The 26,178-nt window shown below is 37.4% G+C and overlaps 2 protein-coding genes, 1 non-coding gene and 1 pseudogene across 3 annotated transcripts; 3 read left to right on the top strand and 1 right to left on the bottom strand.

Moving 5' to 3' along the window:
* Window positions 1-6,141: 6,141 nt before the first annotated feature.
* On the top strand, window positions 6,142-7,740 carry LOC114820853 (GRAS family protein RAD1-like). Its single transcript, XM_029092130.2, has one exon. The coding sequence runs from the start codon at window positions 6,142-6,144 to the stop codon at window positions 7,738-7,740; it is 1,599 nt and encodes a 532-aa protein (XP_028947963.2).
* A 3,858-nt stretch (window positions 7,741-11,598) lies between these two features.
* LOC103455035 (nucleoside diphosphate kinase 2, chloroplastic) lies at window positions 11,599-13,756 on the top strand. The gene is made up of 7 exons (XM_008394628.4): window positions 11,599-11,897; window positions 12,019-12,075; window positions 12,354-12,440; window positions 12,800-12,880; window positions 13,004-13,116; window positions 13,254-13,303; window positions 13,405-13,756. The coding sequence occupies exons 1-7, from the start codon at window positions 11,661-11,663 to the stop codon at window positions 13,470-13,472; spliced, it is 693 nt and encodes a 230-aa protein (XP_008392850.3). The 5' UTR covers window positions 11,599-11,660; the 3' UTR covers window positions 13,473-13,756.
* On the bottom strand, window positions 13,612-15,050 carry LOC103431110 (uncharacterized). Its single transcript, XR_011575292.1, has 2 exons — window positions 14,819-15,050; window positions 13,612-14,374 (listed from the first exon to the last, which is right to left on the bottom strand). It is a non-coding gene; the product is annotated as an uncharacterized protein (transcript).
* A 6,259-nt stretch (window positions 15,051-21,309) lies between these two features.
* LOC103455145 (cytochrome P450 736A117-like) lies at window positions 21,310-23,432 on the top strand (annotated as a pseudogene).
* Window positions 23,433-26,178: the final 2,746 nt, after the last annotated feature.

Raw genomic sequence — 26,178 nt, forward strand, 5'->3', positions numbered from 1 at the left:
TAATTACTGTGAAAACTTTATGTTATCATCCATTTAGTTTAATTGTAGTGCATGCATGTATGCGCGGCTGTTGTACTGGTGATTTTAAACGCATAAAAAGACCAGACACTGAAACATGTTGGCAATAATGGTCCCATCCATTTAACACAGAAATGTCCTCCTCCCACATGCAGTATTATCTTAAAATCTTCCCCAGGAACCCCCATAATAATGTATACCAAGGGCAATTTAGGCATTATCACAAAAGTTAGAATGCTTCCTATAAATTGAGAAGTGCATGTATGTCTGTTTCCCCAAGCAAAAATACCCTATCTCCATATTCTTCTTTGTCTCTCGATCGCTCTTTTAAATTCGTTATTGTTTAATTTGAAATTTGAATTTACGGTAAACTACCGCCTCTCAGCCCCCAACCGATTCTACCGTAACCAGTTAAGATGGTGTCTAAAGTGGAAGAAGCACTGAAGAGAAGGCAGCACCAGCAGCAACAGCCACAGAAGCAGCAGCAATTAGCAAAGGTTTGCAAGTTCAAGAGGAGCACCTCTAATATTGATGAGGATGGAGCTTCCACTGCCATTCTCTTGCTTGCTTGCATTGTCTGTGCACCTTCATATCCATAGCTAGCTAAACTAATAGAATAGATTACATTATTTTATAGATAAAATTAATTTTCAGCTTATTAAGCTAGTTAATCTTTCAATTCCTCATATATAGTTCCCCTTACTGTTTTTTCTTCTCCTGCTCTAGTATATAAAGTACGAATATTTTCATTCAATTAGCATATAAATTCTATGTGCATGTATTTGTAATTCTTCCTTTTGTCTATAATTAATCAAATTTGGACGAAAATTCTATTATATTCCGATGTATAGTATGCACTGGAGCAATGAACTGTTGAATGCGCGCAAGCGCAAAAGGATTAATGACCAATGGTCCAACAACCAAGGATTTCGATAGACACTATGCTTCTGTGCATACTAAAAGTACTGTAATGAATTATATTATTAAAACATTTAAACCATCGATATGAAAAAGCAGATCATGGCTCAGAAGTACTGGTAAACCTACTTATGCTGGGAAACTGAAAGAGATACACAAGCATCATTGCTTGGCCTAGCTAGAGACCTGCTTCTTGGAAATTCTGAAGAATATTTTTTGCAATTGTTTTCTTTCTTTTGTCCTAACCCATGATCTGAACGAGTCGCACATACACCCTAGTACATGTTCCTCGTCGCTGAGGACATCCCCCAGGAGTGCAGGATTTTGTGAAATTTCTGATTGTTTAATTTCGCCCTCTAAGTGGCTTTGGGCTCCGTGACTCTATTTTGGTGTACTGTGTCACCTGAGAGCCAAAAATATTATGCCGCCTCATGCGGTACCGAGGCTACATGAGGATGGGATGGTCTATTACGAAAACAAAATCAAAAAGAGATTACTTAGCTTACAGTTGAAGTAAACGAAATTTAAATTTCAAACAAGACAGGTAGACAAGCATTTTAAAGATAATTTCCCCTAGTTTTACTACTTGGACTCAAGATTGCCAATTCATGGTGATCAAAGAAAAAAAAAATTGCGTCTAACTGGTTCTCACTTTAGCTTATGAGTATGTGCTTCAAATCTGAATCCATAATGGGTTTCTGTTACGTGAAGCTACTGGGGCGTAGTCATTAGTCATCATGTACGCACCATAAATGGAAAATAAAAAATTTACATTATACAACGGGAGCAAACTTATTCAACTGACGCAAGAGGCTTGTAACTCAAAGTTTTTAAAGAACATTTGGTCTTATGATGTTCTATGTTCAATTTCGTTTTCATGACCCAGGGCCACAAGGGGTGTAGCAACAAAGCAGTTTTAGTCTTTTAGATGATTGATCAGCACATGTTCTCCATGTAGTGCAGAACACATGGGGCAGCTCTATCCCAAATTCTTTATTGATATAATATCAAATAACAAATAACGCATCTAGTGTTTACACATAAAAAAGTAAAATGCTTTTATTATCTTTTATTATTTTTAATTAGTGTAGTAATATCGCTTGTACTAAAAAATTTATAAGTTTAAGTTGTGTTAAAGGGTAATAAGTTTGAGATAAAATTTAGGGTAAATTACATAATATCCCCTCAGGTTTGAAGTCTATTACAACCTCATACAACATCTTTAAAACATTTCACTTTCATACCTCACATACTATTTTATTTCAATATAGTACCTCTATTAGATATATAGATAACAACCTCTAATTTTGTCAAATAGAAGGTAGAAGATAAATCACAGGAGGAAAATGTTATTCATTTAATTCTAACAAAAATAGTTGGATTATAAAGGCTAACTTTCCTTCGGAATTACTACATATTTTACCTTCAACTTGGACAAAAGATCATTTCCTCATTTCTCTTCTCTTTCCCAAATCTCTCTCCCACCATTTTGCATGCAACTTCGATGGCATTGCGCCTCCTACCCGGATCCGGGTCATATGCCCCTCTCAAGGTCTCTTGCTTGATTTGAGGCTGGATTCGGAGTTTGGGTTTGGATTTGGGGTTGTTGGTGGGTTGGACCCACCTGCTCTATTAGATTCCGTGGTGGAGATACTATCTCACTACTTGTAGAGACGAAGCTAGGAATTTAACGGGGGCACTTTAAAAAATTTGAGCTCCTTTTTTGGACAAATAAAGCTAGTTCTTTTACAAATGTTGAAAAAATTAATTACAAAATGCCTAATTTTATTACTCTATTGTCTAATTTTGTCTTTAATTGTTGACAATCTAATGCTCATTTGTACTAATTAACCAAATACATGCAACTCAACAAGGTTTAGACATTAGTGCGTGAGAAAAATATACAAGACGAAGGGGCATTTAAAAACTAAAAGAGGATTTTCACTATTTTAATATGATTAATTGAATAATCTGCAAAGCAAAAAAAAAAGAGAATGATTAATTGAATAATTTGTAATTTAAAAAAAAGAGATGAGAGGGGGCATGTGCCCCCACTGGGCCTTACCTCCCCCGTCCATGACTACTCGTCTATTGCTACCACCTTGTGAGGTCTGACAATGCCATTGCCTTGCCTGAGCAAATCTGGCGGTTGAACAACTGTAAAAACTGCAAAACTTACAATAAATCATAAAGTTTCACATATATTTAGATTCAAACACAAGAAAAAGATAGAAAACTTGATATATGGACTATCTCAACTACAACCACACAACTAGCATGAAACAAAACAATGAAAGTAAAAGTAAAGGCAATCTTAAAAAAATTGATTAAAAATAATATAAAACTCACTGGATAAAAGCAGAATAATTTTGAACAAAATGACATCACAATTTTCTTGATAACTTTAATATTTTTAGTCGTGCTAAAAACTTAATGGGGCTAGTTCATTAAAAAAAAATTATTCTTCTTACATTTTTTTTGTCTATTATATTAGATTCAACACTAAAATTTATACATATTGTTACAAACCCTCCATGAACTACAGCCCACCGCGATCCTTGGTGTGGCTCCGCCAGTGCACATGAGGCAATCATATTTGACGTTTGCTCCACCACACGTGCCTTTCAAATATGGAGACCCTACCGCCTCCCTTGATGGTAGATATTGTGGATCCAACTAGAGTGGCAACATTGCAGATTGATTTGGCCAGAGTGTCATCCATTGGAATGAGGCGACCAGTGGTTCCCTTCTCAGATAGTGTTGTTTTGTCGTCTCGCGTAACGAGTGTTGTGGTCACACTTCGACAATGACTAGATGTGATTTTCGCCTGAGAATTAAGTGGTCTCACTTTTCAATGATAATTTTACGTGCTCTCTTTAAAATTACCATGCATCTATTAGTTACTCTATCCATGCCAATCTTCTCTAATATGATTAATGTTTTAACCCTTTCAATGTGACATTAAGCTAGGACAAAGAACAATGAAAAATCAAACTCCCTAGTCAATTTTCAATTAGATGGGTCAAAATCAAATGAACCAATAGAAATATATCCAGGCCTGATGATCAAAACACTGCCTCCCTGGTACCGCGTCATTCCCAGCTAGCCAAGAAATAGACAGACAATTTTTAAAACTTAATACATTGCTCTTAGTAAGAAACTGAACACCCAGAACCAACAAATTCAAATGAAGAGGGAAATTGATGTTTCTGTTCTATTACTTCTTTTGGGCCAATTTATGTTTTTAGTGTATTTATTTATACATACAAACAAAGAAAATTACCATTGCCCAAGTCGATATCATTTCTATTTCTGTACAATTTATATTTTTATAAAGGTACTTAGTGGGTCTTTTTCATTGTTAATATATATATATATATATATATATATATATATATACACATATACATATTGATAAGTATGTAAACATATACATATTGAATAAGTTCATTGTTCATACTTATTTGTAGTGAATCGATCCAAAGCAAATTTCTTCTGGTATGATTATTTTCTAGCATATTTAATTATATAAAAAAAAATCTCATAAGTAATAATTTTATTGTGTTGTTGCTTAATCTTCAACAACAACAACAACCATCAAGCCTTATTCCACTAAATGGGATTGGCTGTATAAATTCTAGAACGCTACTGCGCTGGGTTTTGCTCAAGTCTTTTGTCAGCTCCAAGTAAATTTTCTTTCCAAGTCTTCATGGGTCTTCACATACCCATTTTGCCCTGAGCCTCAGTCTTATAGTCGCATCTTCTAACCGGAGTATTTGTAAGTCTTCGGTTCACGTGTCCAAACCACCTTAATCGATTTTTTCTCATTTTATCTTCAATTACGGCAACTCGTACTTTATCTTGAATATCCTCTCGTTCTTAAATAACCTTCCTGCTACATTTGCACAAAAGCTTGATCTATACAGCAGCTTCCCCTTATTGACCAGGCAACATACATACGTGCTAGCTGTTTTCAGTTTCTTGTTGCAAAATATCAAGCCCTTAGAATATGCTACACTGATAGTATCGCTCGATGACGCAAGTTGTTATTATAAAAATGAAGAAAAATCCACAAATTATTTGTTCTATAATCGGAACATAATACAAGGATGCAACATATAGAAACATAGAGGGCTCTATTGCGTGTCAATGCACCTCCATTTTTACATGCATCTGCTTGTTTTTTCTCATTGTGTTCATGAAAGCCGGCAAAAGAATGATTTAAAGAAAAATGCATGGGGGGAGGCAGCTGGTCTGGTCTGCATGCTACAAAGTTCCACAATCCTCATTGAATTGTTCGTAATTGAGTACGTAAATACGTGTAAGGGAAATGGAAATTCGAATCGGTGAATCGAAGACGATGAGAGTTGGAATGTACAATCGATGACAATGAAACTTAGAAAAAAGCAGCACTCTAGGAATCATCAAAACCTAAGTACTGAAAAGGGCAGTAAGAAACAACCTTGTTTTCCGCAATAAAGAAACCTTAGTTTACCCAAAAACATTGGAGAGGTGTAAAGCCGATTGGAGCACTTCCTCACCAACATGGAATCTAGATTGATGTATTTGAAATGACTCACAAAACAACTTGTTAAAGGATGTCTCGCATCGGAAACGTGAGGAACATCCCTCTTATATTGAATGGTTCTACTAATTGCATCGAGACTTTTTGTATAAAACTCGGTCCGCACCTACTAAATTATACAGGTGGTCAAGTTAAGGTCATTATTGATGTGCTTAGTAGTGGACCGTTGGATCGTCTCTTTAACTTTAAGACAGCTTATCTGTTGAGGGGTAAGAAAGATTAAAAGAGGTTCAATGGGCAGGAGGCCCTATAGAATAAGACAACGCAGAAAATGACATAAACCTTAATAGGTGATTCGATTATAGATAAATTACCTCCTAGGAGATGACAAATGTAAAATCCAAGATTATTCTAATGTGACATAGGCAAGCCTTGTCCTTGGAGATGTCTATGCCGTAAAGTTTATTGATGACGTTTCTCATGATGTTTTGTGCAGGTACACACCATCTGTCCAAACTCTTCCCTTCTTTCGAGTTTTGTAATAATCTCCCTTGTTATCTCCAAATAACAAGGAAAGCTGGCTATTTAAGTCCTTGCTGCTTGGGATTAGGGTCTTTCAGAGCTTTGTTGAATATATTTTGAGAAAAAGAGGAGGGAGAAAAGAAGGTTACGTTCGAGAAATGGCACTGAGCCGAAACTTCCTGCCTGAGGAGTACATGATCAATCATGAAAGGACTAATAAAATGAGTGTCCTTGATCTCATTACTCACTCAGCTGCCTCAGCCATGCCTTGCTATCCTTATCCACACACGCCCTTGCTGGAGGAGGGCGGTACAGCTTCTACCCCCCCTCACTTAGATGAAAGCGGAAACCATAAGAGGCTGAAAAGGACTACAAGTATCTCCGACTCTATGTCAAGTCATAACAGTCTTTATAGTGGTGGAGGAAGCGGAGATAGTTGCATTACTGACATCAGCCTCAGTCGCCGAAGCAGCACGAATAGCTTGAATACCTTGCCAAGGCTTCATTTCCGGGACCATATTTGGACTTACACACAAAGGTACCTTGCAGCTGAAGCTGTTGAGGAGGCAGCGACAGTGATGTCCAATGCCGAGGGAAATGAAGAGGAGGAGGACGGAACTGCTGATGGGATGAGGCTTGTTCAGCTCCTAATTGCTTGTGCTGAAGCTGTTGCTTGTCGCGACAAGTCCCATGCCTCTGCGTTACTATCTGAGCTTCGGGCCAATGCCTTGGTCTTTGGCTCTTCATTCCAGCGTGTGGCATCATGTTTTGTCCAAGGCCTTGCCAACCGCCTAGCTCTGGTTCAACCGCTTGGGGCAGTAGGGTTCATTGGGTCCGCGATGAGCACAAAAGACTTTGCCTTGGACAAGAAGGAAGAGGCATTGCGCCTTGTTTATGAGATATGCCCCCACATTCAGTTTGGTCACTTTGTGGCCAATTCATCAATATTGGAAGCCTTTGAGGGAGAGAGTTTTGTTCATGTAGTAGACCTTGGGATGACCCTTGGTCTACCTCATGGAGACCAGTGGCAAGGCTTGATCGAGAGCCTTGCCACACGCACAGGCCAGCCGCCTACACGCCTTAGAATAACCGGTGTTGGCCTTTACGGTGACAGATTGCAAATCATTGGAGAAGAGCTTGAGGCCTATGCCGACAGCTTGGGAATAAACCTGGAGTTTTCTGTGGTGGAAAGCAACTTGGAAAACCTGCGTCCGGAGGACATTAAAATGTATGATGGTGAAGTCCTTGTTGTCAATAGCATTCTTCAGTTGCATTGTGTGGTGAAAGAAAGCAGAGGAGCTCTCAATTCTGTCCTGCAGATGGTCCATGAGCTTTCGCCGAAAATCTTGGTTCTTGTGGAGCAAGACTCAAGCCACAATGGACCTTTTTTTTTGGGGAGGTTTATGGAGGCACTGCATTATTACTCTGCAATCTTTGACTCCCTAGATGCCATGCTGCCAAAATATGACACGAGGCGCGCGAAGATGGAGCAGTTCTACTTTGCTGAGGAGATTAAGAACATAATCAGCTGCGAGGGGCCGGCAAGGGTGGAGAGGCACGAGAGGGTTGATCAGTGGCGCCGGAGGATGAGCCGGGCAGGGTTTCAGGCTGCGCCGATTAAGATGCTGGCGCAGGCAAAGCAGTGGCTTGGGAAGATCAAGGTCTGTGAGGGTTACACTATTTTGGAAGAGAAGGGTTGCCTGGTTCTTGGTTGGAAATCTAAGCCCATTGTTGCTGCCTCCTGCTGGAAATGCTAATCAAACATTTTCGGGTCCGAAATCCCAGCTCAAAATTCAGTTAAAAAACCAGAAAAAAAAAAAAAAAAATCCCAACTCACATTTCACACCAATTCCAATAAAACAATTCCAGGGATCTTGGAAAGCAGATTTGGGTGACTACTTTGTCTTCTGTGTCATTGGCTGCAAAACTGTGTTGGAACAGTTAGAAAATAAGTGGGTTTGGCTTTGAACTTGAGCTGTTTTGGGTGATTAAATAGATGGAATAAAGAGGAAATGGACACCTTGGTGTGCATATTTTAGGCTGAAATTAACATTATTCAATTGTACCTAATAACAATTTCTTTCATTCTTTTTAATAAATGATCAAAGGTGACAATCTTAGTGATGGAAATTATGAAAGTTCCACACCGTCTCTCACAAAAAAGATTCTAAGGCCAATCTCAACTTTCCAATGTAAAGAGCTAAGATTTTGTAGAACAATTTGCTTGATTATTAATTATGTATTGTCAAAAATATTTAAGGAGCAAGTATTATGTTGAAGAACATACAATTTGCTAGTGCTCTTCATAACTGTCTTCCTCATTTTGCGGAACTTTTTTTTTTAATACATCGATATTTTTAAACTAAGGGGAGGGGGTGGGCAGCCTAATTTGGTATCAAATTCTCCATCCACGAGATTCGAATTTAAAACCTCTCACTTTTAAGTGAAGAGGAACGGAAATATGCACAAATAGAATTAGTTACAAATAGAAACATCGTACATACAACAATGTTTGTTAAAACTTCAGTTGAATATACAAGTTAGAGTACTGTTTGGAATACCAAATTGTACTCACAATGACATAGCAGTGTTTGATTAATTCCAATATGTTTCCAGGTTAAAAACCTTATGTATTACTAACAAGTAAACTATTAACACATAAATTCATAGATTATTTGGTGAACAAATTTGGTGACTGTAGCATTATTGATACAACATATTATTTAACTAAAAATGAAAATTCAAAGGTGTATGAGTTTCACAAAGGCTTGGCATTATTTGAAAGTAGGGGTGGGTTCAGTTTTATCTAGTTTAGTTTTTTGTTTAAATCGAAAACTAAATCAAAATTACTATTTGGTTCTATTTGGTTCAGTTTTCTATTCGGTTTGATTTTTATTCAATTTTTTCGGTTCAATTTGGTTTTGGCTTTGTTTTTTCTTCCTTTTAAAACACTAAGGTGCGTACAGAGAGGCCGTGAGGGAGGGTGAGGACTGAGGAGGAGCACAAAGTGAGAGAGTGCATGATGCATGAAAAAACCGAGGGTCTCCAAGAGGCAAGAGACAGGGATAGAACTTGGGGATCGCTCAATCAGGGGCAACAAAGTTTTCTCGACGTTACTAATTGTGAATTCACTCGACACGACCAAACCTAACACTTGATTAAGGAAGGAGAAACAACTAACTTCGATTGCACTAAGCAAATATATTTTAATTCATTCAAGTCTCCTAAATGCTTGTATTACATCATAATTTAAAGAGAGTAAAGATAAGAAAAGCATAGATGTTACTACTTCCAAAAAGACTCTCATGATAACCTAAATGGACTTGACAAATTCCTATGTAATTCAATGCACACAACCATTATTATTCCAATTCCAATGCATATGAGCAATTTCCAAGTTGTATGCTTGCTCCCGCAGCAGTGCAAACGATTGAAAGTGGAGGAGGTGTCACGGAGGAGAGGGAGGCATGGGAGGAAAACTTCGAACCGCATTGTTTATTCATAGGATAAAGTAAAACGATAACGTTTAGATGTGTGTAGGTAAAACAATTTCGTTTTAAGGATTGTTTGGTTCAGTTTCCGAACCATTGAAACCGAAACAACAGATTTCAATTCCATTGGGGTATTCTAATTCAGTTTGGCTTTTTTCGATTTTTTAACTTTGATTCAGTGTTCGGTTTGGATTTTTAAATTTCGGTTTTTTAAACCCACCCTTATTTGAAAGGCATATCCACAAGAGAAATTCCTTGGAGTAAATATAGTTTTTCCTTTTGTTAAGACTAGGGATGGGCAAATACCCATTGGTTATGGGTAACCGTGGTTATCCGCTCATTTAAATTTGACAATTACGGTTATGAGTAACCGTTTAGATAAATAAACGGTTATAGGTTTAACCGTTTACCCGTGAAATTTAAATAGGCGGTTATGGGTATTACCCGCGGTTATAAACAGATACCCATTTAACCATTTATTTTAATATATGTAAAACTAAAAAAATAAAAAATAACTTCTAACTAAGTTTAGTATCCCGAGACATATTTGGTTATAAGGGGCCATATAATATATATATATATATATATATATGTCTCACTTGAGAGAAAAATATAGTTGATAGAACAGTCCAATGTTTAATCTATGTGATTGAATGTGCTAAAGCATTAGAGGGTTCAACAGTTTTGTTTTGGAGTCTTTTGGAGCTTTGGCCAACTCAAGATAATCATTATCTTGAGCTTTTAGAAACATGTTATTGTCGGCCGATGAGTACATATATATATATATGTATATATATTTAATTGGCCTCGATTTTTCAATAAATATTTAACCCAAAAATTAGAAATCAATTAAATGGCTTGGATCGATGAACATATGTTTCTAAATAAAAATCCAAATATTTATCAAATTAGCTTATTAGCAGACTGATGCATACTTACATACATACATACATACATATATGTATGTAAACACGAATATTAATTAATATATATGTGTATGTAAACATGAATATTAATTAACCTGCAACCATGCATGATCCTTGTAATAGATTGACTGTCAAATAATTGGGAGACATCGCATATATTCATAAATAATATTGTCGTTAATACAAAAATTCATGTTAAATGTATTTATAACGGTATTTAATTGTTAGAAAAAAGAAAATTATGACAAATTTCTTTTTAACTTTTAAGTTGTTAAAAAAATAGGTAGACGGGTGGAAAAAAAAAAGGAGTAAACGGGTTAAAAATGAGTAAACAGGTACGCGGTTATGGTTAAATGAGTATGCGGTTATGGGTAAATGAGTATGGTTAACCGTTTATAAACGGTTATGGGTATGGGTATACCCGTTTATATAAATACCCAACGGGTAAATGATTATGAGGGTAAAAGCTTAAACGGTTATGGGTAAATAACCGCGGTTACCCACCCGCCCGCCATAACCGTTGCCCATCCCTAGTTAAGACCATCTCCAACCATTGTGTTAAAACCTGAAATTTTTAACCAAAAAAATTTAAGTTTTAACCTAGAAACAAGTTTTTTCTTTTGAGTTAAATTTTTAGTCTGAGATCATTAAAAATGAATTTAGGATTTTTAAAGTAATTTTAAAAAAAAAATTATGTAAACTATTGTAATTTAACTTTATGAACATTTTAACATAAAAATATTTAGATTTCGAGAAATATTAAAAAAATCACTAAACCGACACCATGAAACTCATGGAACATTATGAAAGAATATAAAACACATAGACATCAATTTTTTTTAATTACTTTAGCAATTGGATTTAAATTTAAACCGTTAGATTTTTTTTTTTACCGTTGAATTTGATCATATTAGATTTTAGCTGTTCAATTCAATGATTTTATAAATATAAAACTAAAAAAATACACACACAAGGTGGGCCAGCCCCACTTACCTAGGGGGAATCATGGTCTAAATTTACCTTAGAAATGAGTTATGCTTAAAACTAATAATTACTCCAAGAGTTGGTGGAGTAAGTTGGGATAGATTTATAATCTAAAATTTGAGTTTTCCTTCTAATGTTGGAGTAGGTCTAACTATTAACAAAAATAAATAGAGAAAGAAATTTAAAAAGTAAATTCCTCGTGCAAAAAAAATGCACTGTATAAACACGTGCAGAGAGAGAGGGAGGGATAGGGAAAGAGAGAAGCAAAGAGACAGAATGGAAACCGTGGCAGTGTTTGGCGGAGCAAGTCCAAGCTTTTCCTCATCCCTACAACGCAGAAGAACCTGCAGCAGCTTATCCTCCGCCCACCGCAACTCTAACCTACGCACCCGCCACCACCAACTATCCGCATTCCCTTCGAACCTCCATCTTTTCTCATATTTCGCAGCTCGTCCCCATGCCAAAACCCTCGCCAAACCTCGCATCTTTCTTCCCCACTTGGTTGCTTCACTGGTTTGCCTCCTACCCTCTTCATATTTTCCAAAATTGTTGAAAACCCATTGTTTGATTTTCCATTTAGTAAAAACCCAATTGGAATATTTGGGATTTTAATGGCGGCTTTGTGTTTTTTCAGGAACAAGTTGATGAGACGTACATAATGGTGAAGCCTGATGGAGTTCAGCGTGGCCTTGTAAGCTAATTGAATTCTCTAATTTTGTATTTTTTGTTTGTTCAATTTTAAGGGTGATTGGTAGCTGGAAAACTTGGCGCAGTTATGAAATTCTGAAATTTTCGAAATTTTGGTTGTCTTCTGAAATTTTAGCTTCTGGGGTTTTGAAAAAACAAAAGCTTGAACTTTAATTTATTCCCATTAATTGACTGGGGAGGAGGAAGATCTCTCGGGTTTTCGATTTTAGCTTGGTGTTCTTAGTGTTATCCATAAATGTGATATGGGGTGAATTATTTTAGGTTGGAGAGATAATCTCAAGGTTTGAAAAGAAGGGATTCAAGCTTACTGGTTTGAAGCTCTTCCAGTGCCCCCAAGACTTGGCAGAGGTTCGTCTCTTTTCTTTTTTGCCTTATAAAAAACCCGAAATAAGCTTTCAAAAGTACATTGTGATATTCTAGTAGTTCTGTGTGGTGACTTTTTAATGCACCTACCTGATGAATTAAGCAAGAGCGGAATTTCATAATAAGCAGCTTGGAACCGAAAAAGCTTTGAGTTGTTTAGCTCAAGGCATAGAGGGTCATGAGATTCAATCTCTTATTCAGTATGATTTATGCATTCTTTGCAATCAATCTTCAGATACACGCAATTGTATTTCGTTTACAATGTTCAAGAGCATTATGTACTCATGGAAAAGTTAGTATAATTCGATTGTGTGCCCTTATGTGCGTGAGTTTTGTTGTTTCAGGAACATTATAAGGATCTCAAGGGAAAATCGTTCTTCCCTAAATTGATCGAGTACATTGTATCTGGCCCGGTTGTGTGCATGGTATGAACAAGTAATCCTAATTCTCCTCTATTCTGTCTGTGTCCCATGGATATCAATGAATCCGAGCTGTATTTTGGCCGTATTCTCGTACTACAATACTGACCATGCTGTTGTGCTAGCAAGGCATGGGAGGGTGTTGGCGTTGTGGCAGCAGTACGGAAGTTGATTGGGGCTACAAATCCTCTACAAGCTGAACCTGGAACTATTAGAGGGGATCTTGCTGTTCAAACAGGAAGGTTGGGCTCTTTAACGTTTTGGTAGTTGAGTACTGATGTGTGCATTAAGCTGCATCAGGTTACAAGTAATTCTTTTATTTTCCCCTGATGGCGTGTGGATTCTAACTGGGCGAGATCTTGTATGAAAATCTTGGCAGGAATGTGGTTCATGGGAGCGACAGCCCTGAAAACGGCAAGCGCGAAATAGGTAGGCTTGCTCTTCTTGCATCATTTACTCTTTTGTGATGGATATTTCTCGTCTTGAACCCCTCCCACTTTTCTTCCTCGTTTGCTATTTGAACTATGCAGCTCTCTGGTTCAAAGAAGGTGAATTATGTCAATGGACGCCAGCTCAAGCACCATGGTTGAGGGAGTGATTTTCACCGAAATGATCAGTTCTGGCAACGGACACAATTTTGAAAGAGTTTGCTGAGCCGCTATGTCTCTGTGTCGGTTATGTATGTGATCTTAGACGATTCAATAACCCGTCATAAATTATCATGTGAAATCTGTGACTTTGAAGCTTGAAGAATTTTTTCGTATTCCTTTGGCGGTGTTGTACCTTAACATTCTTTCAAACTAGATGATGAACTACAATATGATTCCGCATACATAAACATTATTCATCCCTCAATTGGGTATATGAAGTTACAACAATAAATCGGCTTCCAGGATCATACTCTCCATTCTTCAACAAACAATATAGATAAAGACCACAACAGATCGCCGGTGCAAAATGAAGCAAGACATGAAATCCATCTAGACGTGTCCATATCGTAAAAACCAACTCAGAGCATACATATTTGACTAGCAGGTAAAGAGTTCACGCATTCCTGTTCCGATTGTTCTGTGCTGTTAAAAGATTGGCATCCGCCAGAACTCGGAGAAATACCTGCATTCTCTGTCATCATCGTATCCCCAGAGAACGAGCAGCTAGCCTCTTGAGCTCTCTTAAATTTCGAAAAGAGGTAGAGAACTGAAATGTTGGTGCCTTGTTGCTGTTTCGAGGTTCCTGCAGAATGACAATCACTGAAACTCATCGAACTTCTTGGTGAGGAACAATCCGTGTCTAGTGTCATAAACTCCTCCTGTGGATAGTTGGCGGCTTCAATACAACCCGGTGAAGTGCCAGCGGAAGAAGCACAATTTGCCTCTATCTTCATTGGCTCAGAATCGGGAGAGCGTGAAGTACAACCGGTAGTATCTGTCTCCCCTACCTCATCAGAGCATGGACCTAAATTGCGTTTAGAACCTAATTTGAGCTTCATGAGTGTAGCCTCTGCATCAAAGAAAAGGGAAATTAATGACAACAATCGTGTTCGTGGCCTAGCAGATAGTTACCCAAGTGAAATTTTGTTCCAAACAATACACTAAGCATTCTTGCTTGCCCGAAAATGAGTGAACTTTACGGGACAAACTCCGAACCATTGATGAACTTGCTCCCCCGAAAAGAAAATAAATCGAATTGAGTAGGGAAAATAACGAAGTGGGAGAACATACAATACTGTATATCTGCCAAAGTTAAGGGGTTGCAACACGAAAAAAGATGTCAGTGAAGCAAATTATCAAACAGTTGGCAGGCTAAAATAAACTGTGCCCACAAGCAAGCGCGACGGAAAAAATTGTCGCCAAAACATTCGAAATCTGGAGTTGCTTAGCGAATAAGTTCAACAAAAAAAGAAGAAGAAAAGAGTAATAAGAGGATAAACAGCGTGTGTGTTACCGTAGATAGAGAGAGAATCGTCTTTGAAAATCTTGGAAGGCGGTCTCTCCAAGCTTTCCGCCGGACAAGAAGACGCTCTTATCTTCCCAAACATCTCTCTCTCTCTCTCTCTCTCTCAGATCTGAATCGGGGTCTTTCACTTTGAGGAGAGACAAAAAAGGGCAGGGCGCGGCAAAAACTGAGAGTGATGGCGGGAAGCGTGCTTTGAACTCTTTCATTTTGTGGCGGGCCGAATAGTGGCCTGCGTTGACTGGGCCAGACCTTTGCATTTTTTTTATATTTTAAAACAAGAACATTGAAAGGTGGGAATCCGACGTGACAAAAGATCTCTCGTTTAAAAGTAAACAATTTGCGAATTTGTTTTTGTTTTAGAAGAAGATAAATCAAAGTAGAACTGTTTTTTTTATAGTTTTATGATTTAGGTTAACTACGGTAGTGGTCCTTAAACTTGTACTTGTGTTACATTTTGGTGTTTCAATTCAGTTTGTAAAGTACATAGCCTTTCCAATATTTGAGAGCTAATATGATCAAAACAGATGGAAGTGGGACATAATGACTCAAGTGAGACACGTGACGTAATTGGAGGTCCATAGACTTTATACAGTTTCCTTTGATTCAATATGAGTATGAGAATCTATGTTGTAGCCGACTATTTGGATTCAAATTGGTGCAAAAAAGTCTAATAGAAAGAGGTTTTGAATTGTTCAAGACGTTTTAGGATTGAAACACGGTTTCCATTATAGTTTTTGCACTCATTGTTGGACAAGGATTTCTAGTCATTGTTCCATCCAGATTCTAATAGGAAAGGCAAGTGGATTGAACGTGTATATATAGTAAGCCTCTGCTCTCACAAAACACACACTCTATATTGAAATCAAAGGCTTATTATTGATTTGAGCATTACGGTTTTGTCAGGGAGGAGAAGGTTAATTCCAATACAAATATTACTCGAGTAGTTTCTACGGTGGCACTTGGGGCAAACCAGAAATTCCTCAAGAGTAGAAATACCTGTGCAACTGAGGCAGAGCCGAGAGGATCCACATCGAGTCTTCCAAACACTTCACCAACATTTCGACCCAACTCCATCTCCAACATAAGTTGAACAGCATCAAATGGGGCTGCTGGAGGTTGTCACACAATGTACAAGCCTTTTCACACACGTTGCAACCAAGCTTAGGAAGTTTAGAAGCCTACAAAAGCGACTGCCGTAGAGGCAGCAAGGGTTATTCTCTCCCAAATTATCTGTAACAAGGCTCTTATGCCTCCCCGATGTAATATGTCTATGCATACTCAAATACACCACAATATACTACAATAGATGTAGTCCGATTATGAGTGAACTACTATAGTTCTATTCTATGTGTACCAAGCTTAGATTGCTCTCCGACTTAGACCCACGCGAAGTCCTAGTTCGCCGTCTAAAAACAAGAAGTCAATAAAGCGTGACACAGAAGAATGTGTAGATATTGATTTCGGTGAAATAAATGTTCACCAACACATTAAATTTCGACATGTTAGGACTTACATGGCATGCAACATGTGTCTCACAAATTGTACACATGGCATGTTACTCATCAAAACCGAATGAGTCACTAAGTGCGTCACACGACGACATTTGGCAAAAAATAGTTAAAGAATTATCTTTATTAGTTCTTTAATTAATTTTAATTTAAATCAAACAAATTAATAGATGAAGTCAAATCACGAAACAAGTCTAAAATTAAGTTCTGGTTTTTTTCATCAATCAATCAAGTCTACAATCAAAGCCGAATCCATCGTAGGCAAGGCTTGGAAAGTCTACAACTATAAGGCTCTAAGACAAAGAAAAGGGTTCAGAAAATTATTCCAACACCCAAATGTTGAAGCTCTCAAATTCCCAAGCTCCCAAATTCCCAAACACTCAGAAGGCTCAGAAAACTCTCTGCGTTCTTCACCAAACCTTTGAAGAATCATCAAGCACCACCACATGTGTCGATTCTTCCATCACCACATGCCAAAACCTTGCGACATCCGTTCATTTAAGATTAAGTCATCGCGACCCTTGGATCAACAATTCTACACATACTTTTCAACTTCGGAGATCGAATTAGAGGATTCAAACATTCTAAATTGAGATTGTAAACCCTAATAATAATTTGTACGTGTGTTCTTCTTTGATTTGTCATAATAATTTCGTGTTTACAAAGTGAAAATCGTAAAATTAAAATAAAAGATTTAATTTCCTATGCCTACTGCCCAGTCAAGAATCAGAGAACAAGAATTACAGAAGCCTTTCAAGAAGTAAACCCAAGCCTTAGCAACACAATATGATAAAATCCACCCCAAAACAACTCCAGCAAGAGAAAATAAGCAATTAAACCTAGAGATATATTAAAATACTTTAAACAGTGGACGCTTTATATGAACTATTGATTAATTAATTTATTTTTAATAAACATTGAACAGTGGATGTGCTCCTTCTGAAGCTCTGACCCTATTTCTCCTTCATCAAATCTTCTGTCAAACTCCCTTCACCTCACGTGCCACCTCCAAATTTTCGACACATGTACGGTAACTTTAACACCCACTTTAAGTGTCTCCGGCATCAAATCTTTTGTCAAACTCCGTGTACCTCACGTGCCACCTCCCATTTTCGATACCTGTAAGCTAACCTTAACACCCACTTAACTTCAACTCGACACTTTTTTGGGACGTTTGTTTGCCCTCACCAAGTGGGACTGAATTGGACTGGACTGGGTTAGCTGTTAGTCCAATACCATGTTTGTTCCAAGTTGGGACTAACATTAATAAGATTAAAGGGGACTAGCATGGACAAAACATTTCACTAAGAGGTCTTAGCGAGACCCCCCAATAACCATGGGACTAACTAAGACAATCATCTCTCGTTCTCGTCATGCTCAATATAATATTAAATAATACCATGTTTGTTCCAAGTTGGGACTAACATTAAATAATATAATATTAGAATTTGTTATTATCCAATTTCTTAGTCCAACACTGCACCAAACGCTTCACTAAGTTAGTCCAGCTTAGTCTAGTCTAAGCCAGTTCAGCTTAGTCCTTGAAGCTTCGTCCTATGTAATCTCCATAACTGGACGGAAGAGCCCTCTTTGGATCCATTTCGTGAGAATCTTAGGATTACATTCGAGTCGTTCATCGTATATGTACAGTCAGTTTTCATCAGGTACTATTTATGTTTAATTTTAAATAAAATCTAGTCGTTCATTGTATATTGTACAGTCAGTTTTCGTCAGGTATTATTTATGTTTAATTTTAAATAAAAAAAGTCAAATAATTTCTTATTACACGATGCATGATAAATAATTAAAATGTGAAGATATCTAAGATTCCTACAATTTGGATGCGGAATCCAAATCCCAACTGGACTGCCGTCTATAATTTTAAATTGAGTAAGTAGTTGGGAAAATCTTCAGGAGATTTGAAGCCCATGCATGCATCCGATCTTGAGTATACATGTAATGAATAACATTGATGGAGATACCCATTCTCCAAGTCATGTAAATAATTGTTTAACTGGAACTACTAGCGAAGTCAAGAATCATCAGGGCATGGCCAAAATTTGAAAGGATAAAATTTTATAAGTTTGGCCACATTCGATAAGTTAAATTTGATAAATTCATATGAACATAATTTAATTCAGACAAAGGTTATCCCTTATTCGAATCGAATATTAGCACTTGTAGTTTGGTCACATATGGTTAAACTTGATAAATTAATATGAACATAAATTAATTCAGATAAAGGTTATCCCTATTCGAATATTAGTCTGTACATAGATCTTCTTTAGTGTATAGAACCATTTTAAATAAAGTAAACTGGAAACTGTAAATTGTGAGTTCGTCTTGGCTAGGATGTCTGTCTTGATTCTTGATTCTCATCGTGTACATGAGTCTAATTGGTGATTTCCGTTCTCAATTTAGTGTAAGTCTTTAGTTTGTATCGTGCGCGTGATCATATCTCGCTAAAAGTGATGTGACTTCACTTGTAAGCAATAATTTATTTTACTATTTGGTTTATCTTTTTTCTTTGTTTATTTCTTGATTATACCGTGTTATTTATTTATTTGTTTGTTATTAAGAACCGGAGCTTAGTATGCACCAAATTTTTTTTTTAACAAAAGCATGCACCAAAATTTTAAATTAGTAGATTCTTTTGACTTTTTGATCAAATAAAAAGAATTTAGATCATTCACTCTTTGCGTATCATACACTGAAATATGATAGAATTTTCAATTTACAGTTATGCAGATATTGACAACATTTTTTTCTTAAAAAAAAAAAAAAAAAAAGACCAACTGGTGGTTTCGTCAGGATTGTCCTGTTGGAAAATTTTAGATTTATTTTAATGTTTGGTATTTTGGGCTTAGCCCGTTAGTATTAGGGTTTCGTTTCCTTGCCTATTAGAATTCGGTTAGTTTTATATATATATGGTACTTTGTAACTCTATAGAATAACAAGTTATTCACAATGTAGTCTCTTAGGTTTTTTGTAGCCGTTCCGGCATTCTCGTTTGTTTAATAATATTTCTATTATTCTTGTTAGTCTTGTTCATTGCGCACTCTGATATTCAACTTGGTATCAGAGCGGGTTCGATCCTTAGGGTTCAATCCGTTCTCGTTGGTATCAATTTGTTTGCCTTTGTCGTCGTTCGTTTTAGGTTTGTTAGTTGGTATTGATTGTTTGCAAGGAAAAGAAAAATGAAAGAGAAAAAAAAAAGGTTTTGCTTGCAGAGGAGAAGATCCCCTAGCAAATAAAAAAGGGGAAGAAGGAGAAAAGAAGAGAAAAAAAAAACCACGGAAAGGAAAAAGAAGGAAGAAGGTGCGATGTTGCACTTCTTCGCCCATAAGAAGAGAGAAAAAAGAAGGAAAAAGAAAAAAAAATTGTTTGGAGTTTTTGAGGCCCCCACATTGGCAAAGAAAAAATATGTTTTTTTTTTTTGTTTGCTCTGGTTTGTTTGAAAGCTCGCAATTGGCATTGGCATCGGTATTGATATTGATATTGGTATTGGTATTGGTATTGGCATTGGCATTGGTATGGGTATTGGCATTGGCATTGGCATCGATATCGGTATCGATATCGGTATCGGCATCGGCACTGGAATTTGGAGTCTTGCATCCACATCTACTTTGGCAGACCCATATCGTGTACCGCCATGAGTTTGACGGGAGGTGTTGGAAAATTTTAGATTTATTTTAATGTTTGGTATTTTGGGCTTGGCCCGTTAGCATTAGGGTTTCGTTTCCTTGCCTATTAGGGTTAGGTTAGTTTTCTATATATATGGTACTTTGTAACTCTAGAATAACAAGTTATTCACAATGTAGTCTCTTTGGTTTTTTGTAGCCGTTCCGGCATTCTCGTTTGTTTAATAATATTTCTATTATTTTTGTTAGCTTTGTTCGTTGCGCACTCTGATATTCAACTAGTCCATCCTTTCGAGAGTCGGAAAGACTCACAGAGGCATTTCAGCCTCTCCTTGACCACCATTATGCGATTCACCAGCATCATGAGTCAAATTAAAACGTGTTGTATAAAATACGGGCCTGTAAATCGTCTCCAACCATTGACCACCCCGTGGTTACATGTTGACAACATTTGAAAAGTACTAGTTATGCACGAGAATTTCTGCACATTTTGTTTCGCCTCTAACTTCAGATGCTCTCTTAATTTATTTTTTTTATTCTCCAATGAATAATATTGTTTATGAAAATTTTTATACGATCATAGTATTATTTAAGAGTATTTTGTAGATTGGATAAGATTTGTTCGAGACTGCTTTTGAAAAATAGATCTGTAATTAAGTGTTCTCCGTTGGTTAGGGTTCATCGACTTGACCGAAATTTTGTTTTGTAAGACTTATAAAAGGGGGAAACTTTGTGGTATATTTTACAGAAAGAAGAGTACCAGTACCTTTTTTTTCTTCCAATGAACTATTAGATAATTAGTGGACGACATGAATTTATCGTCATTAATTTTTGGACTCTGTACTTTCACATTAAGATATTACAACATGACCAGAAAATTCAAGATTTCACTTAAACTTAGTACCAAATATTCATGGAAATTTGCTGTGTTTTGACTCACCCAAATCCTCAGTAAATCACAAAACCATGAAATAGTATTAAGAATTGCTGAGAAAACTTCTAACCAAACGACATCGAGCTGGAAAATGAAGGGGTTATTTTTCGTGATCAATTAATGCATGTTAAATGTACAAAAAGATTGTTTAGTATTTCTTTGCATGCAGATCCTCTGTATTTATGTCCTCCCCAAGTTTTCTAATATGATTCAGTGTTTTTTAAGTCGTTGAATATTTTTTTAATTAAAATTCAATAATTAAGATTTAGCGATCAAAACTTAATAACTTAATGGACACTCCATGTAAAAGTGTACAATTATAGATGCGTAGCTAGCTGAAGAAAAAAAATTCACACAAAACACAAACAGGTCGATCAAATTAAGAAGAACAAAGAGATGCTGAAGCTTGATAACCTCCTGCCAATAATGCAGGAGCTGATCAATATTGAATCCTTCTCAAGCTTGTTGCACCAACGTCCTAATTTTTTCTTCACACTCAGACTAGTACTTCTTGTTAGTTTGATCATCATCCTATGCAAATATTTCTCCACTACTAGTATTAATTCACCTCCTTCTCCACCAAAACTCCCCATCATTGGAAACCTTCACCAACTAGGCTTGCGCCCATATCGCTCGCTTCATGCCTTATCCCGTTGCCATGGCCCTCTTATGCTTCTCCACTTCGGAAGTGTCCCCGTCCTCATTGTCTATCCGCTGAGACTGCCCGGTAGGTCTTGAAAACTCATGATCTCATATTCTGCAACCGGCCCAAGATCACTGTCTTCGGGAAGCTTTTATACAATTACAAAGACATGTCAGCCGCACCTTACGGAGAGTACTGGAGGCAGATGAAGAGTTTGACTGTTTTGCATCTGCTGAACAATGAAAGGGTTCGCTCTTTTCGTTCGGTGAGAGAAGAGGAAATAAAACTCATGATCAACAACATAAATAAGCAGTCATTGTCATCATCATCAAAGGAAGTCAATTTAAGCAAAATGTTTACGACGCTTACGAATGACGTGATCTCTAGAGTGGCTTTCGGGAGGAAGTACAGTGATGGAGAAGATGGGAGGATGTATAGGGAACTTGTGGCGGAGTTCATGGAGTTACTGGGAAGTGTCTATATCGGGGACTATATCCCATCACTTGCTTGGTTGAGCCGTGTCAACGGTATGGATGCAAGATTGGACAAGGTGGCTAAGAAGTTTGATCATTTTTTAGAGAAAGTTGTTCAAGACCATGTGGTGGATCATATCTCTAATGTGGATAGCAACAAGGATCAAAAGGATTTTGTGGACTTTCTGTGTTGGATTCAGAAAGAAAACTTGATTAGTTTTCCTATTGAAACAGTTACCATATCATGGTAAGCCTCTCTCTCTCTCTCTCTCTCTCTCTCTCTCTCTCTCTCTCTCTCTCTCTCTCTCTCTCTCTCTCCCTCCCTCTCTCTCTCTCTCATCTTGAGTTGTTGAACTTGAAAATTTTAGGGCTTTTCACGTGTAAGTAACTGACAACTTTACACTTTAGAGGTAAACACTTCAACTCCAATACGTTATAAAAACACACTTGAATTTTTTTTCCTCTAATTGGGTTCCTTAAATTTTTTGTTGAAAACTTAAAGTTGTTAAGAGTGTCTTTGTTAATTACTGAATTGTTACGACCACCTGAGAAGCTGAAAGGCAGTCAGGGTATCACATTAATTAGATAGCATATTATCTATAGTTTGCGTATTAAGATTAGCTATAGGTTATTTTTTCTATTAGGATTTTGAACCCAGGACGTAGTCTACTACCCGTCACCTTACATGCCCTCATAGCTATCCACAGTGGCTTAAGATTCGCTATAGGCTAATTTAAGAGGTTCTGTATTACTAGGTGACCATTAATTTACTTCGATTTTTGCAGGATGTGTTTGCTGCTGGAACTGATACATACTCAGTCATAGTCTGGGCAATGTCTGAGCTTTTAAGACATCCAATGATGATGAAGAAATTGCAAAATGAGGTGAGGGGGATTGTTGGAAACAGAAAGGAGATAATAACAGAAGACGATTTGGTTGAAATGCATTATCTCAAGGCAGTGATCAAGGAGACTCTTCGCTTATATCCTATTCTTCCAATACTAATCCCCAGAATATTAACCCAAGATGTGAAAATAAATGGCTACGACATCAAAGCTAACACACAAGTTATAGTCAATCTGTGGGGCATTGCAAGAGACCCAAACTATTACAGCAAGCCGGATGAGTTTGAACCAGAGAGGTTCGTGAATAGCGGAATAAATTATAAAGGGAATGACTTCCACTACCTTCCGTACGGATCTGGCAGGAGGAGCTGCCCAGCAATTCAGTTTACCACAGTTATTATTGAGCTTGCTTTGGCAAATGTAGTGCAGAAGTACGATTGGAAATTGCCAACATGATCAGCTGGAGGTTTAGATATGACTGAATCCAAGGGTTTAACCATGCGCAAAAAATCTCCTCTTACCGCCATCGCTGTTCCACATCGGTCATCAGCTTGCTAGGGTTTGCATATTTTGAGTGAGCAGATCATATGGAGGCCTTGGCTACTCTTGTGGGTGTGTATTTGGTGCAGCAGCTCTCTCAAAAAATCCTCGGATTTTGTTTCAAGGTCGATTATTGCTGGCTTTGTGGTAATTAATTGCTTCTGGGTTTCAATATTGTGGCATATTTTAACTATTTATGAACTAACCACGCGTCGAGAGCGTACGCGCGGATGGTGGATGATTGTCAAATAAGAATCAAGTTTAATATCAATGGAAAATTTGAATTTGGGCGTAGCACATTAATCACGTCGATTCAATTTTTGCCTATCAACATCAGATGCTTGCTTTGATCTTCTTGATATTCAGTGACACTTAACATTAACAAATTAAGTAAACAATATTAAGAACTTATCAAATATTTGAAGGGTTTTAGTAATGCACAATTATCCATTGGAAGCTGAATTGGACACTATTCTGAGCTATCTTGCATTTGAAGGATCTTCCCAGGAATACGTAAGTACTTTTGGTTTGGAAGATACAAGTACATAACTTGATGAACTTAATATACAATAATGCTGTAGATTTGAGTTCCTAGTAGTGGACATAGTGTCAATATGGTCTGCTATTATATATGTTACTCGTCTTTCATTTTATTTTTCACAAGGGCTAAGTAAAAGCTTTATGTAGACATTTTAGGTCATTTCATATTTTGTCTTTTTCTTTCCATATTTGAGCATTACTCGTCGATACGAATGCGAGAGAACAAACAAAAAGGAATTTGGTGTTCAAATAAAAATTTTACGGAACTTTAATGTCAAGTACAATTTAGTAATGTTACCACTTTCTAGATCTTTACTATTTTGTTTGTTGATTTACGTGTCACTACGACCCATCTCCTCTCTATTTTCTGCAGCACACTCCCTCTTTGTCTCGCTCCTACCGATTCTCTCCTCTCACACCCCCTCCCCCCAACCCTCACTCTCTCTCTCTCTCACTTCGCATGGAGGAAAAAGGTAAAACCACCGCTGTTCTCCGACAAGATCAAACCTCCTAACTATCTGTTGGAGCGAGATTTCTTACGAGAAGAAATACCTCCACAAATTTGTTGACCGCAATCATCACATTCGCCGAATCCTTCCTTGAGGTGTCCCAAAATTATCTTCTTCCGTATCTTGCCCAAGCGGGGTACCTGCAAAAGATACTCCGACGCTCAAGTCAGTCGATCGATTTCTATTTTCTGGATTCCCTCGGATTCTCTCTCCCCCCCTGGTTCTTTGGCTCCTGTCCCTATTTATAGGATTACATACTTGAGGATCAAGTATCACGATCAATCCTCCTTCCCACTTCCTTAGTGGTCATTTGTCATGTAACTGCATGTTTTGGGAACAAACACCACGACCCGCCTTCCTCTCCCACTTCTCCTCCGTAGTGGGGTAGTTATCTAGGCATGTTCCCTAACGTATATTTATTGTGGGCTTTTTGTCTTGCACAACACTTTGGATGATCGATATGGGCCCATGAGTCGAAACTGGATGTTATCCTCCCACAGTGCCCCCTTTTTTCCTTTTTTACGCATGTGAAATAGGGGGAAAATGAGCTTTTCGATCTCATAGGGCCTTGAAACTACACTCTTTAAGCCAAGCTAAACTCGAGGCACCTTTACTAAGGCCAAGTTTGTAAAAGTTGCTTTTTCTAAGAGTAAATTTGCTGAAGGTAAGTTTAATTCACGACAATAGACTCCAAAATTTACCTGACATCTTCCCACTATGATTTTCGAACGAAGGTTTACGATCGAGGATTAACGAACGAAGACTGACATTACGAAAGTGGACTGACGTAACCAAAAAGGACTGACGTTACGAAAGATGAATGACGTTACGAAAGAGGACTGACGTAACAAAAGTGGACTGACGTAACGAAAGAGGACTGACATTACGAAAGAGGACCGACGTAACCAAAAAGGACTGACGTTACGAAAAAGGACTGACGTTACGAAAGAGGACTGACGTAACGAAAGTGAACTGACGTAACGAAAGAGGACTGACGAAATTTGATTCGTATATGTATCTATTATATAAATCACCGTCCCATCTTGTCGAACTGACGAAAGCAGCAGTTACCAGCGTAGAAGTCTACAAGCGCGTCTCCCCTGCCGAACACATCTAGTCTGCATGTCCATCTGTCTTCACACAATCGCATACATATACGTAGACACCAGTAACGACTTACCTTTATATATATATATGCGTACTTTTTGCGGTCATCACATCCCTACCAAACTTTTGCATGCTTTTGTACTTTTGTGGACTGATCCCTGCCACACTTTTGCATGTTCTTACATGCTTTTAGATATATACATATATATATATACTTTTGCATGTTCTTACATGCTTTTAGATATATACATATATATATATATATATATATACGCCTATTTCTCTAATTCAGTCCTTATACGAATGGAGAACAACGTCTCATTGCTTGAGCTTTTACTTTTGCACATGTAATGCCTCATTTTCTGCAAACAAACGATGTGTTCGAGGAGAAAAATCAGATTTATTAAATTCGCCATTTCATTATCGATCTCAAAAACGTTCGACCTTGAGTCAACTCTTTATCAATTTTCACCTATTCGATCTAGGATTTTCGATCTTGGCTAGATCTTTGTGTATCCGATCTTGGGTTATCCTTTTCCACTCGATCTTAGATTCTCGTTCTTGATTAGGTCTTTGCCCATCCAATCTTGGGTTGCCTTTTCCCACTC

The sequence above is a fragment of the Malus domestica genome, chromosome 14 (genome assembly GCF_042453785.1).
Source record: "Malus domestica chromosome 14, GDT2T_hap1".
NCBI lineage: Eukaryota > Viridiplantae > Streptophyta > Magnoliopsida > Rosales > Rosaceae > Malus > Malus domestica.